At 37.3% G+C, this 17,354-nt stretch overlaps 1 protein-coding gene across 7 annotated transcripts in view; it reads left to right on the plus strand.

Moving 5' to 3' along the window:
* Positions 1-17,354, plus strand: part of LOC100744329 (elongation of very long chain fatty acids protein AAEL008004) — a 38,621-nt gene that overhangs the window by 11,368 nt on the left and 9,899 nt on the right. For 6 of the 7 annotated variants that reach the window (XM_012387772.3, XM_033321737.1, XM_033321738.1 and 3 more), the window contains one exon: positions 16,934-17,083. The exons of the other annotated variant lie outside the window; for it this stretch is intronic. In XM_012387772.3, the coding sequence (XP_012243195.1) occupies positions 17,026-17,083 (58 nt within the window). In that variant the 5' untranslated portion in view covers positions 16,934-17,025. The remainder of the gene's footprint in view (positions 1-16,933; positions 17,084-17,354) is intronic. 7 annotated transcript variants of the gene reach the window in all.

Raw genomic sequence — 17,354 nt, forward strand, 5'->3', positions numbered from 1 at the left:
CCCGCCTCTCTTTCGGTTCGCTCACCGAAACGATAATTCACCGGTTGTTCATTTATTTTTACGCCTCGCGGTCTCTACCGTATCACAACGACTCGACCAAAAATTACGCGCGTCTCCCTTTCTCTCTTTTTCTCTCTTTCTCTCTTTCTCTCTTTCTCTCTTTCTCTCCCTCTGTACACGATTCTTGAAAGCGTTGCTCGTGTCCCTCCGGTCCAGCCAGCCAGCCAGCCAGCCAGCCAGCCAGTCAGCGTAAACCCTATCAAAACCGGCTTAAGCTAATTTGCAATTTACGCCGTGTATAGCTTGCTCGCTACATCGGCACGAACTGACCGACGCCATCCGAGTTTCATCCTGTTATCGCGCGCTTTCTCTCTCCACTCTGCACTCGACAACGCCGCGTCCGAAAATTGAAATAGCTGCTATCGGCGGTTCGCGAGTCCTAAGAAGATTTGGCCAATTAGGACGGCTTAGTAACCTCGTAATCGTGCCGAGTAAAACCCACGTTCTACCTCCTCCTTTTCCACTGTCCCCCCCTTTTCCCCTTTCTCTTTTCTCGTTTGTTCTCGGTTAATCTGTCGATCTCCGGCGAACCTCTCGCGGGTCTAACGCGGCGCTTGTTTCGAATCAAGTGGCGCGAGAATAGACGCGGGGATTTGCTTTTAGAGAAAACACCGGCCAAGTACGTAACGTGTCTCTACGTTCGCCTCGTAAAGCGAATACGAGTCGAGTTACTTACGGTTGCCCTTAAGAGGCTAGAGCGAGTTCAGTTTCGTTACGCTCCGTTCTCGTCGAATCGCTGCTAACGCGTTTTTCCTTTTCTTGCGAAACATAGGAAAACGAAGGAGGGCCGTTTTTATTTTCACATGGACGAGCTTTCCTCTTTACCCGTCCGCCGCGTTAACGTAACCGTTGATAATTCTGTTCGTGAAACGCTTGGTGCCTACGTCGCGGCAACTAGCCAATGGTAGGGCACGTTGCGAGAGATTAATAAATCGCTAGAAATATTGCCTTTGCTCGGAGCGGTGAGCTTTTACTCTGCACTTTACGATGTATACCGTTTGGCCGGTAATCAGCTCAAACCGTCGTTAATAAAAATGAAAAAGTCAAGCTCGTTGCTATTATACGTTTCTGGGCCAGTGTCTTATCTCGCAATTACTCAGTAGCAAATAACGTGCGATTACTTCAAGCAATATGAGTGAACCAAGTGATACGAACCTTATCGCTGCACGATATCGTGCTTAGATATAATTGCTCCGAAAAAGATATGCACACGCGTAGACAAAGTTGTTTCTTATTGAATACACGCGAGCGCAATATATATTACCTACATATATATCTTGAAACTGCCAACACGGCGCTTCGTGTGTTTATCTCGTAGGAATTCGTAACGCGGCATAAAACTGCTGCCGATAAATATAACAGTGATATTTTCTCCTGTCACTGAACCAACCGATCAACTCGTAACAGTACTCTCCTCGACGTAAACGCTAAGACATTTCCCTCTGTTGACGTTGTCTTTACGGTCTTCCTCTCACACGCTGTTTTGTCCCGTGAATCACGAACCACGTGAGCAGTCGATTTGACTTCGATTCACGTTCTACTCAATCGCGTCGCACTTCTTTAAGGCGTGTACTTAGGTACTTAGGTTTGCCTGCTAGGTGGTCTTCGTCGTCGTACAAACTTCCATTGTTGGTTTCGAACTTGAAAAATTGCGATTCGATTCGATCTTTTTCGATTCGAACTCTGCTATTCTCCTCGTCTCTTCACATTTGCATTCCTTTAGATATCTTTTCACTGTCACATTTTGAGATACCTTAGTCGCAAAAAGCGTGGTATACACAAAAAGTAGTAATATTTGGATATATCGAATACTAAAACCAAACATTTCAGCGCTATCTATATTTTAATAATATTCGTGTAATAGAATTTTCATTTTGGGTCGCGCAGATGCGCGAAGTTGCTTAAAAATTGTCAAATTTTGATTTTAAATGATTAATTCGGTAGACGTTGACTCTCGTGCCACATTGATCATACGTTTATACTTTAAGTGTCATTATCTGTAAATTCATATTATTCAATATCTGAAACCACAACAACAATAACGATTCCTTCAGACATTTAATGTCTTCGACGATAAATTCATTAGATTCGCAGAGGCCAAGTTAGACATTACGCGAGATACAAAGGATGAATTAAAAATAATTTATTAGTTACGTGCGTAACATATTATTATCAAAGCAATTAGGAATAGAGTAGATATCGACTCAGTTGACCACAAAATATTAGTTTTCATGACACGAGTCTTTTATTCTTGCTGTATCATTTTTTTAATTATCAGCGTATACATGCACATTCCAAATACATATACCGAAAATCGATTACTTTGTTTTATTACCAGTCTCGCCTCTAGTCTCTCCAGTATTTACTCGCCCAATATTTATGCAGGTTGAAAAACACGAAATTTGAAACGAGAAATAACAAGAAAGTTGATTCCCAAATTGCTAATTACGATATACGTATCTATAGACGTTCTAATTTTCGTAAAACTTAATATCGTCACTGTTCATTGTCCCGTGCGAATTTTAATGTTTCCTTTACGTTGGGCGACCCATTAACTTTTAAACGAAGGATAATTTTTTGTATTCCTCCGATTCCCTGCACGCTTCGAAACGAATATTAATCGTGATCAATCGTTGCTTAGGGAGATCCACAACCGGAAGAAGCGAATCTTGAATCTGTCTAATTGCCAATTCGAATCTCGAAATGCGGTGTCCTTGCATGATTGGCAGACTTCCTGAAAAATTGAACGAATATTCAGAAACGTTTAAGCATTTCCGTCGTCAAAGTAATGGCCTAAATCATTCATTCATTAAAATTGCAAAAACGTACTCTTAATTCTTTAGTTTTAATTCTTCCCCCTTTTTATATACTTGCAAATACGTATTTAAAAATATAGATGTTTGATAATGTGAATGTTTAGAAATTTGAATATTTAAAAATTGAAATATATACTTTCCAATATTGGTAGATAACAATATGTACTGGTATAATTTAAAAGGTTTATTTAAATTCTATTTAGATATCTATATATTTGACTGTGATATACGGAACTATTCATAATTATTGCTAATGATACGAATATAATGGTATATTTAAGTATTGTAACATTTACATATCTACTAATTAATTAGGCTCATAAATTTGGGTCAATAACACAGCCACACTAACCACTTACGCACTTTTATGATATATTAGTTAACGATATATGTTTGTCTGACAAACATATTTAAAATTTGTATCATGCTTGTTATTATAAAACTGAAATGTAAAAGCCGACAAAAGGATGCACCGTTGGACGGGTATATTGTAATAATATATTTTATAATATATTTATTTGGGACAATTATATGTATGATACTATATTAATTATTAATGACTAAATTGTTATATATATAATAATATATGTTATATATAACAATATATTTTATTGGAACAATGGAGAATTGAAACACTGTCTTCTTGATTGTATTATTAATTGGAAATTACACGTATCTTAAGTTTCAATTATTCAATGCCCATAGAGTTTTGTAGTCGTTCGAATAATCATGAACAGTAATGTATGTCCATCATGAAATATGATCCAAAATTACTTGTTCATGAATAACTATTTTGTGAAGATTTTCTTTTTTATCACGGTATTAATATTCCTTTCGTAATCCTTTAGGTATTAGTGAAAATAATAAATAACAAAGATGAATTTTTAATTAAGGGACATCTTGTTCGCTGATATAATTACAAAAAGTAAGGTAGAATATTTCCAATATTAGTAACTATTACCTGTATTTATATAATTCATATTACCTATATTTTAGATAGAATTTTAAATACAATGAAGAACAAAGTGCATCCTCTTTGGTCGATTATATAAGCTTGAAATTATGTTTCCATAAAATCGAACTGCAATCGTATTCATGTTGCTGTATTTAGTTGCATTTCATAATTTTTCATAAGTGCGCTTCGGTTCACACACTTAAGAGAAACAATTTGGATCAATAACACAGCCGCACTAATCACTTACGCACTTTTATTATATAGTAGTTAACGATATATGTTTCTCTGACAAACATCGTGCGTGAAACGATTCCTTGCTCAAATACAACCAAAGAACGACTTGAACGTCTGACCTCTACCTTTAGGAGCCTTGGATACACGCGAGACGGAAGTTTCTGGCTGCCGTAGTTCGCGATGAATTCGAAATGGTTGGTTAAAACCTAATGTCACATGTTTACATACTGATCAAAATAAATGCGTATTGCTCAACAAAATGTTATTAAAATAACATCATGAGCATCGTAAATAGACTTTAGATTTTTTACGCGTTTATTTTCAGGATGTTCCTTATTGATAAAAAATGTTGTACACGTAGATATCGTTAAGAGAGTAACGTGACTTATCTTTGAGTGGCTCGAATCGTTTTAATCGATATTAATGTTGTGTATATGTTTGTAATATAAAAGTATTGGGTGGAGTACCATTGGAATTCCTTGGATCTTACGAACTGGTGAAATACAAGGCAATTCGTTTTGGATATTATGGAGGCCTAGCGACCGAGAGCTTATGCATAACTAGTGTTCGATTGCCGAAATTTATCACAGATCGATAATTTCTCACATAGCTCTGAATACGCGGTGATTTGAACGAGCTCTGGCAATCACGCGGCAACATATCTACTTGGTTACATATTACGTGAGAGGACGTTGCGACACCCGGCAAATTTTCTGAAAGAAACCGAAACGAGTTTTGCTTTCTCTCTGTACTTTTTAAACTTCTCGCTAGATTGTTGACTACTTTTATATTCCACTGCAAGTCGGAAAAATCCAATCAGTAAGTTATTATAATTGTAACATTCCTCGATACTGACGAAACATTCTTGGATTTAGAACTCCTTTGAACGAAGAAAATCTTTATACGTTTGCTGTAATTTGATCTTTTAACAGAATTACATATATAGCTTTCTATTCGGTAATCCGATGAATAGACTACGGATGTTTGTGCACTCGTGGAAAATTTAAAAGTGAAGAACTATAAAGTGCACAATGTACAAAAATATACAAACGAGGTATAGTATCTGATAAATGAAACAAAAGTTTTACGCTTTTATTTATCTTCATATAAATACGAATCCGCGGTCTAGTGATGAACCAAAATTGTTATACAATTTAAATTATCGACTTATCTCACGCAGTAAAGAAAACAATTTAGAAATGGAATACCGTATTTGTATAGCACAACTACCACGTGGTTAATACGAATTATCAATCCACGAGAAGGTAGTGCTCTCAAATAGTTAAATCTCCCGTGAAACATAATGTCTTCTTAATTTCGTACAACTGGCAATAGTTCATCTATTCAGCGCGTATTTTTCGTGATTTTCGAACTATGTCAAGAAAAGACTTTAATACGATCGTTACGTAAATGGATACTATCGGGTTGCTTCTTCTTTCTAATCAATATACCGCCGTGAAGTACCATTAAATCATCACAGCTCTCGACAGGTTGCAGCTTCATGCAGGTATGTACTTTCCCCGCGCTTCTTATTATAGAGAACTTGTTCGTCTTATCTAGCTTTGATTTTAGAGGAAAAAAGGTTAATCGGTGTGTAATAATCTTGCCCGATGAAATTTCAGAAATGGACGAGGAAAGTGATTCGCGGGAACAAACGTGACTTTTGTGAATATGCTTTGTGCATGTGGCAAAAACGTGCTTGAAGTATACGTTATTTACTATTTGCTTGTTTGTTTTTCTTAATTGTTTCTTCATAATTTGTTCTTCCTTTAAAACATTGGAATTCTAAAGAATTTTCTGGAAGTTTTTGTATTCCGCTCACCAACGAGCCTCTGCCTTGACGTGTTTAATTAGGAATGTTTTCGTATCTAGAAAATTCATAAAAACAACAAACGATCGTGGAAAACAGAACTGCGTAAAAACAGTTGCATATATTCGATTAGTTAGCATAATAAACGTCGATGTTCTGTTTATAAGAATAACAATCAAAATTACATAAAATAACACTGAAGCAAATACTGTACTGATTGTCGAACATGTTCAACTTTTTTTTGTCCCGAATCTCCTTGCGAACTGTTGTTACTTGCTAACTATTGAGATCTGTCACATTATCGGGTTGGATGACACAGCAACGATTTACCACATTGAGGTTTTCATGTTGCATGATGCAACATGGACTTGCGTAATTATTTTAATGTGACATTTTTTTTCGTTAATCGTATTTCGACGCAGTTTAGCATTCTTAAACTAAAAGTCACAAAAACGTTATGTAATTAATTCGAACGTGCCTGAGAGGCAGCGCATGTGATTTCTCCTTGATATCGTTAATATTGCAACAGCGATTGTCATTCAGGAAAAATATTATCATCACGAAGGATACGATAACGTATCAGAAATCAAATTTAAGAAAGACATAGTGACGGCACTGTTCAACAAAGATATAACGAAGAACCGGTTAAAATGTTAAATGTTTTATCGACTAAAAGTGTCTTTCGAATTACCCGGTCGAATATCTTTTATTTCGTAGGGAAAAAGAACTAGCGTGACTGGATCAACTTCTTCCAAATTGTTCCTTTCAAAATAAGGAAAAAACTAGTTTAGAGTAATTTAATTGTTAATCGCTCGAAGATGTTTCGTAGAAAATCGAGGAATCTGACCTTGTCTGTGTCTCACGTCATTCCTGACGATTTATCTCCTAGTTGTTTTACTCCATGTGTTAACTCATTAAGGATTAAAGTTGAGTTAACGCCACATTTCATTTGTAATTCCTTTTCAGCCAATTACAGTCAGTTTACATTATCCACAAGTGAATTGATATTATTGAATTCTTTTGAATTAACATTGCAACTAATCAAAAAAAGAATCATAAGAATTTCTTCGACCTAGATATTAAATTTTATGAGATTTGCAGAAATCGAAGTATTTTATATCGATTTTAGTCGAGAAGAAACTAACAGTTTTCGTATCATAAAAATTCTTTTTGTTTCCGATTTCCTTCCGATTTGTATAATAGGTTTCTCCTATGTATTGAAAATCTATTACTCTAATATATTTGATTTGATAAAACGGTAACGGTATTTCATTTATGTTTTATAATAATGTTGTATTTCCGCAGCGTTTACACATTATTTTGCTGTGTGGTGTTTAATGGATTAACGCGTGCATTCTTTCGTCGTATATCTAATCGTGAACGTAAGCCCTCGCACGTTGCGCGCAATAAAGCTGCTGTTGTATGTTCCCTTACGTTCGGTATATCCGGTCGAGCAACCTCTACAATCCGCCCGAGCCTTTTACAAACACCAATCAATACGTTTGCTAATGGTACTTGGAATTAATGTGTGAATATTTGCGACCAGATCTCTACCACTTGTAATGAACACTAATAATTTGTTTCGCAATAAAAGTGACGGATAAAACTGGTCAAGATATACAGGTATTTCCTAATACTCGACCAGGTTCGTAGTCCATTCAGTGAGCGATAGTCAATGACGATAATAGATACATCCAACATAGACATAGTCAACGCCGCAATCTCAATGATGTATGTTGCGCGAAATAAATAGTTTAATTTGACGAATGCTACGATAGACGTATAGTAGATGGAAACGATACGCTGAAGTCGTAAAATCAGACAGTGTTTGGAGTTTACAACTTTCGATGGTCGCAATAATTAATATCTGTCTAAAAGATCTTCGTTTAGATCCATGCGATGTCAATTGTGAATCAGTTCTTCCTTTGTAATGTATCTATAAAAAATTGTCGCGTTGTAAAAAGAACGGTTATAGTTCGTTTCTAATTTACATATATTCTGAAAGCATCACTGATTATAATGCATTGTCGAACTGCTATTAATTGTGGAAATTAATTTAAAATCAATCGGTGAACCTACAATGATACCTTCGTCGAAAATTGTAAATTTTATCCATTGACCGATCGTTTGACCTCGTTATATTACTTACATTTATTATACATCGGTAGATGATCGTTTCAAGTCTGAATTCGTGGTGCGAAACAAAGATCAGAGGCAATTGCCAATGACTCGAGTCGTTCCCCTTTCTTTCCGCGTACGATAAAATTACGTATCTAATTAACGTCGTGAATACAGAAACTATCGTGACCTCGACATGGTCTCGTTCGACGATTTCACGTATCGCGATTTTGTTACGTGTACGCATTTCCAAAGTCATGCCAATCGAGGAGTGGAATAAATACACATACTCGACGTAAGTGCTTGTGGCTGTTTCGTGAATTTGAATTGAATGGATCATTAAAACATTTTTAAAAATCCGTACATCTCCAACTGTTTACCGTCATGTCTAATTAACACACGTGAAATATTGAACGATGACGACTGAAAAACTATAAGTACCGGCCTTGCTAACGAAACAGTTTTCTGTGTGTGTAGAAACTTTCTTCTTTGTAACTTCTATCACGATTTGCAATTAGTCAAACTGGTAGGGATTTTGCAACATGCAGACCAGGTCATCTCGCTCCTGGACTTAGCATAGTAAGAGGGAGAAGTGAACGTTGGCGGTTCTAGTACCTTCCAGAACATGAAATTAAAATTTGCCCGATCAAAGGAGCTGTCCTTCTGTTCACGAAATATTTCTAACTCTAAGATTTCACTTGGAAAGTAAGAATATAGTAGGACAAATAGTTTACGTAATTGGAGTTCATATTTATTCTCTCCACTACCTATTATTTCTCGTTCATATAAATGGATAGAAGTTTACGTTCAGATAAATGGATTCAGTTAGCACTTCCATTAATTGAGCACTAAAAGTTCGTTCCAGTAAATGAAATTCGTACAGAGTTCCACTGTAATAAAATTCTATCGTTCATCGCAGTCCTATCATTTACTTATACAATCAAAATTAGAGGATTAACTTGTCAGTGACGGAATCTTTACAAATACTATAATACTCGACATACAACAGCGTATGTTTAATTAACAAAGATCCTTGAAGTGTCAGAGCCACCGGAAGCGAGACGGTCGAAGACGGTCGAAGACGGTCGCGACGAGACGATGCGAAGATGGAAGATCCGTGCACGAATAAGCGGTTCAGAACGCTAAAAGATGTATGATTCAGTCGACAGAGAGTACTTGTGCGATACTACAATCAGCTGAAAAGTATGTCGTACACTTCTATTCGTGAATATGTGGCCGCAATTTCTCGTGAGTGTCAACAACGAGGCATGTCTGCTTATTCCTTTCTCTCGTTGCCCTCCTCTCTGCCTCTCCCCCCCTCACTCTCTCTCTCTCTCTCTCTCTCTCTCTCTCCCTCTCTCCCTCCCTCTCTCTCTCTCTCTTTCTCCACCAGTGAAGTTTTGCTCTCTGTCTCTTCACTTAATGCTCCCCAAAACAGCTACATGTTCTCCTTTTCTTCTCCCGCCGATGGTTTTCTTACATCTCTTTTTATTTTGTTACTCGAGCGCGCAACAATTCACGTATTACTTAAGATCACCGGCCGGTTGCGTCGCTCCATAATAGTTAAACCTGCAGTTTCGTGCCGGCGCGACGCGGCAACAAGCCACGCGCCTTCGACTTTCCCGCCGTATGCCGTTTCACCGACTGCTCTGTCATGTATCACCGCGACACAATCGAATACAAGTCTATACGGAGTGCCTCGGAAATGATCATGTAATCGACGCAAGGAAGTGAATAATCGCCAAAAGGTTATTCTACGCGCGAAAATAAATCTAAACTGTACATTAAAATTTGTACGGAAATCCCCTTTATTTCATTTCATTTTCATTTGACCAAATCTTATTTGAAAATTGATGAAATGACAGCTGTTCACTCGCTTGTAGTAAATATTTTGTAATTTCCGCGTACATTTTCCAATCGGTTTCAAATTTGACCAATACAATCATAACAGTCGTGTCTCGTATTAATGAAATTTCAAAATGTTTTATATGACACGTATAATTTATTCATATAAATTTTCTGTGGTTGCAAATACTCTATTGAAAAATAAAACAATTATCTTATGTTCCTATCTTTTCTTTTATTCTGTTCCTTCGTTCGTTTACGATACGTTCCTCGTGACTTCTGTTCGATCTGTACGATGCTACACGGTTTGTAGCGAATGATATGATACTACGACAAGATTAACAAGATAGAGCACCCCTACGTTCAATCTGCGCTGCTGTTTCCCGTTGCAAAACGTCGATACTCGAAATTATTATCCATGTTGATAGAATTCCGTTTGTCCTAAATATAGGCTTGTCACGAGACATACAAATTGACGCCTGACGCGGTCACTTTCACGTGACATGTTAGAAATAACTGTGAAACCTCGCGGTCCCGAATGAATTGTCCTGAAACCGACGTAAACCTAAATATGAAACAAGTTGGATCTTTCTCGCCGTTTTTATTTCTCCAAATCAGAGAATTGCAGAAATCTTCAATTTCATTGTTCCAGCAATCAATCGAGCTTCGATCGAAGTTGGGTCATGATGAACTGGAAAATATTGTTAAGACTATGATCCCGAAGAACTATCGTTCTGACGAATCAAACATCTGAAAACCGAAATGTGAACACTCATAAGAGTTTATACGCGTATTTGACTGCTCTAACGTATTCGTTAGGGTGCATTTAGACTAAACGAGCAAAAATATACGAGGAGATCAGGAGCATTCGCTCGTACTCACTTGATGTAAACGGTTTTCAAACAATCTGTTCCTAAAGTGATTTACACCAAAAACCGAAAACCTACGTATATACCTATTCATAGAAAATAGACCATTAAAGTATATAGAATATTAAATAGTTATTTCCACCTCGCTCGGTCTCGTGATAACGATATCTGATGAAGAAATTATAATTATAAATGCATTCTTTGATCGCGAAACAGAAAAAGAATGTTTACGCGTTAATTCTACTAAAGTGGAGTAAGAACAAGAATTCACTCGCTTGATCTTAAATCTAAACGCACCTATAGAACGATATAGTTGGTTAAAAAAAGATATCTGCTATGGTAGCCTAAAACCTAAGACATAGTAACCGAAGAAAAACGAAACATCGACGAAATTTCGATCTTGCTCCAATCGGCATCGCGAATCGCGACGCGTATCGAGGATAGACATGCACGCGAAACCACTTTCACGATCGCTTTACCACGGATTGGATATGTTCCAGTACTGGTTCAGAGACCTCGAACTATTCCAAAGTTTGCCCTCTCGAATTAACGTTTCGTGAATTTTGACGATCCACGCGGTCGATTATGCGTTGACCGAATTTCACGCATCGCTGATACAAGCGTTAGAAACCGGTTAGACCGGGGTCCTATTAAACAAACTGAAACATCTGTCTTGCGTTTCATAGCCGTCACAGTGGTAGAATCTAATTTAATTGGAGCCAGACCTTTCTATTGCAACACACCTTGATCGCTCGTAAGATCGTTTGAAGCACGATAAATAATCCTTGTATATACTTGACTTAAAGAATCACAATGTGTAATGTTTTCGTTTCGACCGCAAGCTTGATTAAAATTTCCGTCGAAAATTTATTTTCTATATACGTGGCACGCTCGATCTGCCGTTAAATTGTGTATTACTGCTGCGCGGTTAGTTCCATGTTATTAACTCGCGGTATTGTATAACGCCAATTACAGATTTCTTGCACAACGATGTTGTAATTTCGCGTATTTGCTAAGAACCATCTCTCGTTTTGTTAAACTCCCAATAAATGGCAGTATATTTAGATATATCGGGGGGCAAATAGATTCGCTGGCTGCGGTTTCAATCAAATAAAAATGTAGCGTGCAATCATCATCGCACAATCTTTTACGAACTCTCCTACTATCGCGGCAATGAAATCTTACGTATTTCAAAAGCTTTTACATTCATTATTATCTTACACTATAAACAACACATTGAAAATTGATCTGATTGAGTCTCGGAATAAAGATTCAAATCATTCGTGATTCATGATAAGAGCTAGCTCACCAACGTATATTATATATAGACGTTAAATTATTAGTGGTTACACGTTTGATATTTAACGTTATCTGCTCTCGTCACGAAATAATAAAAAGTAGATTAATAAAGTTAGAAATCGTAAATCAATAATATGCGAAATAAATTAAATAAATTAATATTAATAAGCTTATGATTAATTTTATCTATTATCTAAAATTGTTTGTATATATGTACGATTTATATCATTACTACCAATTGCTACAATTATTTACACATTTTTTACGTTTATTGGCCTTACCTTCTTTTTTCTTTTATATAACTACTATTCTATTTTTGTTATCGACAATAATATTACTAAACTTATGTTTATATATATTTACAACCTTTATATATTTAGAGGAAATTTGAAGCATTATGTACTTGAGTCTATAATTGAGTCTATAATTGCGTCTCATGTCTATTACAGAGACACATAAAATATCTAAAATAAAGTAGGCACTACATGATATTTAATGAGTAAAACAATCCTCTGTCTGAATTCCATTTCGTCAATTCTATTCACAAAGATATGAATTTTCACTTCCTCAAAGATATTGTTTACGATGTCACTCTCTTCATCGAAGATTTATCGAGGTAATATAAGTATTTCAGATGCGACATAAACAGTTTTGTCGCCGTACATTATCGCTTTCAATCCAACAAGCCTTTGTTGTACCAACCGACGCTAGGATTAAAGATTAAACGCTATACGCCAGCATAATCGCTTGACAGTTTCAGTTTCCGTCGAATACTGTGACTCACACGTACGTACAACCGATCGCAATGTATTCGCCACTTTAGCATCATAATCTTATACACAATATAATTACCAACAATTCGTATCATGAATTACTCGCTGGTACAAATATAGATTATGTCATTGTGCGATACGAACTATGATGTCATAATAAGCGTAAATCCTTCCACGAAACGGGTTTCTACGAATTATACTTCTTTTTTGGCAAACTATATTCGAACATCAAAGTTAGCTTGTCGCGAAATTATACATCGTCTAATTTCCTGTGAAATTTTTACGATAAAAATTATTTGAAATACCAAATATATATCAAAGATATCTCGACATGCACTATATACGTTAAAGATATTTCTTTGGTGTTTTATTGTTGTGTTTGATACATAAAACACGATTCTCGAAGGAGAAGACAAGTTATTTGTCGCCATGTTGGCTCTCATTCGAATTACAAATAGGTCGTATTTTACGTAACATTATGATATACGGTGAATCTCTAAGGTCTTCTGTCTTCTTCCTGTTCAATGATCGTAGCTATCATAGCTGCAGGTAACATTCTGACGAGCTATAGAACACAGAATTTAGAATCTCATTTCTGGCCGACAATAATCCACTTGAATAATTAAGATCCTCGTTATTGCTAACAGCGAGTTATTGTATCGATTTCATGTGGAACAATGTAGCATTCTATTGAACGCTTCTTCAAGTTTTTATATGGGTATCTTGTGTAACATGTTAATGTAGTAAAGAAGTAGAGGTTGCAGGTATTACAAAAAGCTCAGAAGTCGGTAACAAGTGAAAAATAGGAAATAAAAGGTTGATAGAAGAGTTCTTACTGATGAAGAGTTCCGATTATTGAACGAAAATGAAATTAGGAAATAGACATCGATTCTTCAAGTTGTATTCCAACGTCGGAAATGTCTTTGCAAGACTTATTACAAGAATCTTGTTCACACCTTGATGCTGCACATTGCGAAGTTCTTCTTTCAGAAATAAACGAGATTGTGTTCCTCTCGGTTTATTTGGCCGATGACGTCGCGTATACGTTTCAATTTCATAGGCCTCCCCACTTTTTACTTATCTACAGTTCCCAACCTTGACGCGACCTAACACCTTTCAGCAATTAACAGTCTAGTACGATGGGTCACGTATGATTGTGCAATTACTTCGTAATAGTGTCACAATGTCTCAGTTCAGTTGTATAACGTGATTCCATGATACTGTCGAAAAGACTGACCTGTAAATATCATCTCGTAAGTCTTTTGATTCCTATCTACGATACCTCAATATGTATGGCGAATCGAACGTTTGCGCGATTTATATTTCTGCAAAGCAAATCGCTCGTACCGTTCACCGTAGACGGATTGGATATCATACTTTTTAGACAAAGCTATTCTTTTCTCAAAAAAATAGAACCTTGTCCCAAGAAGTTACGAAAAAAAAAATTGTCAAGTATACCTATCTCACAGCGTATGTAAATCGCGATCGAGTCACCGCGGTGCATTAATTTACAACAGTATGCGTCGTTTCTTGCGGTTGTTGCCAGTGAAACGAAACATTTAGCCGGCGTGGATATTGAGGTCAGTGGTTTGTTCATCCCATAGTTAACGACGATTCCAGTGTCGAGACACAGCTTCGAGCGCAGGCACGAGCGAACGATTCCTTGCGTAACGTACGCACAGAGACACTATGTGCCACCGTGAGCTACCGAATCATCGAGTCCTCGTATGCTATCGAGACCCACCAAGACTCATCGAGTCGCCGCTGGCCCGTTTTCTGCGCCCGGCCCATTATAATGTATACAGCTTTCGCAATATATTCGCGAAGTATTTCGCTTGCTCGGCGCGTTTTCGACTTTTCATTTTGCAAGCGAACGAGACGATCGAGCCACGCGATCGCGATCCACCGCGGAGCCGACGAATCATTGCCGACGCTCCATCCTACTTGGCACGAAAATCGATACCTTTATCGCTGGATCGGTACTCCTATCCCCTGTCATGTCTTAGAACTTACAATACGCTGATGCCTTTATCAAACGTTTTTTCAAATTTTTCAAATCAGATCACGTTATACTAATTTGGATGAGAAAAAAATGAGGATGTTTTTAGTCTAATAGACTTTGTACAAAGATGATCTGTGACACCTGGATCATCTTGCACAGTTGCATTAGATTATTAGTGACATTTTACAAGTAACAAGTTCGAAGTTATTTAGAAGTTGATTCTAATAAATGACACGTTCTCAAAAGCCACGTTCGATTAAAAGTTACAGAAGAGTAATAACACGCAGTTGCTGTTCTTTAATTCTATCTTAGAATTTACTATTATTTATGTAACTTTCTTGCAATAAATAAATTTATGAATTTAAGAAGTTTAGACATTAAGGAGTAGTAACGCAATGAATATCTCTCATTCGACAAATACAAGTCATTTGATTATCCTATTCCACGGAAGAATTGTAATGCAACTGTAAAATAATGTTACAAAGCACTACAATCTACAATCTGTAATCTGTATGAATTTACTGGTATTATTAGTAAAGTATTGTGCAACAGGGCTCTAATTTGCGTTGTGCAAAATCTTCGTCCAATGTTTGAACAGGAAACTCGAGTTAAATAGATTCGAACAAGAAACTTGGACAAATTAGAAGATGTTTGGTTCTAATAGACTCTGTACAGATATGATCAACGACATATGGCGCGTTGTGCAAACTCCATAGTCAATATTTGTCAATTTTCTTGACATCCACGAAGACAAATCTTGATTTCTGGTTTTTTCCTTTGACTGAAGAGAGGGAGAGAGAGGGAGAAAAACAGGAGAAGAAAGGGTAGGACGTTAAAATAGTGGGTAGTCCCCGAGACTCCGCGTCCGTATACAAATCGGTGACCGGCTGGCCGATGATAAATGACGACATCCATTCAAGTCCGTTCTCGATTGGCCTTGACGAGAATTCTCTCGTCGACCGAGTTGTATTGAAAGCGAAATTCAACGGGTTACCAAACCGTCCACCAGCATAGAGAGCATGCTGGGTGGATGTAGATAAGTTGCTGGCCAGTTAGTTTACAGAGACATGATCAATCATCCTTGGCACCCACTGTATAGGCACAAGTAATTATCTTCTCGCGCGAAGGTCCTCTTCCGTATCTTCGAAATTCTTTGCGAGAAAATCGTTTCGAGGAATCAACGAACATCCTGTCACGTGTCACTTAACGCTTCTTCGTGATAATCATCTCATTTTCTTAGCAGAAGAAACTTCATTAATAGCTCCTTTCCTAACTGCAACGACTCAGTAATCTAACTGGATTCCAGTTGAAAGGATAACAGAAGTAACAGATATTTCATACTTATGGATCATAGGTGTGGGGCAAGTTGATAGCTATCACCGATTTTGGCTACGATCACGAGTGAAATTTGACTGATCGTTATTGGAAACGACGAAACTATAGTGGACATAGTGGTTCAAGGCCGTGACAATTCATGGTCGGCCTTGAGTTGCGCGAGACTATTCAATCGTGTAATCCATAAGAAAAATTATGTGGCCACTTTCGTAAGCGAATGTACGCGGTGAATTTCGGATCATGAGCCGATCTTGGTGGTGCGCACATACGCACATGCGAAATCGCTTCTAACTCAATGTCGATGCCGAAAATCATGACACAAATCGACAACATTTTATGTAATCAGCTGGTCAATCTCTACGTCGACGTTAAGTAATACGCCCTCATTCACGCATGGAACAACAGAACTTAGTTGGAAACCGACTATTCGCGAGCCAGCTGAATTTACGCGTTTCCATGCTATCCGGTTTTAAATTATTCTCACAGTTGTCCCTCCTTTTTCTTTCTTGTTCTATATTTAATGCTAAGCTAAATCTTATCGTACGTTTAACTCTACGTAAATATTTTTAAAACGTTCAAGTATAGTTCTATGAGGTGGAGAAAGATCTTTTATCAAAAAATAATAGAGGTTGCTTCCACACACGTTTATCGAAGAGTGAAATGCACTTTCTGTACGCTTTTATGGGAATTTTTATGGCCCAAACAAGGAGCCCGCTTTGTTTTCCACAGCGTCCTTCATGTTGTCTCAATTCACTTTCGAAATCGACCTTCATTCTTGGACCGCGACGATGATTCTTTCATGCTTTGATCGTTTCAGGAACTCGTGGATCTGGTCGTGAAAATCTACGCCCTTGATTCTGACCTCAGGAAGATATTTTGCTAAGGTTCTCTTGGCAAAAAGCAAGAAAAATGTCGATTGTAATGCAGTACGTAGACCGGCTACACGAGATACTCGACAAAAATGCAGGTAAGCCTCTAATGAGATCGTACACGTACATTACAAACGCGTAACATGGCCAGATGTAGATCTTACGATATCTTTTCGCCTTCCAAACATTGTGAACAAACCTTAAACATTGAGAAACATCTCAGCGACGATCACCAACTGGTGACTGGAAGCAATTTTATTAAGCAAGAACAGGAATGGCTGAACCCTCTCTCTCTCCATTCAATTCTCGTTTTTCTGCTTTCATTTCGCTTTTCACCTTGGTCTAGACGGAATATCTGCAGTTGATCGG

This window comes from Bombus impatiens, unplaced genomic scaffold (genome assembly GCF_000188095.3).
Source record: "Bombus impatiens unplaced genomic scaffold, BIMP_2.2 scf_0487, whole genome shotgun sequence".
Lineage (NCBI taxonomy): Eukaryota > Metazoa > Arthropoda > Insecta > Hymenoptera > Apidae > Bombus > Bombus impatiens.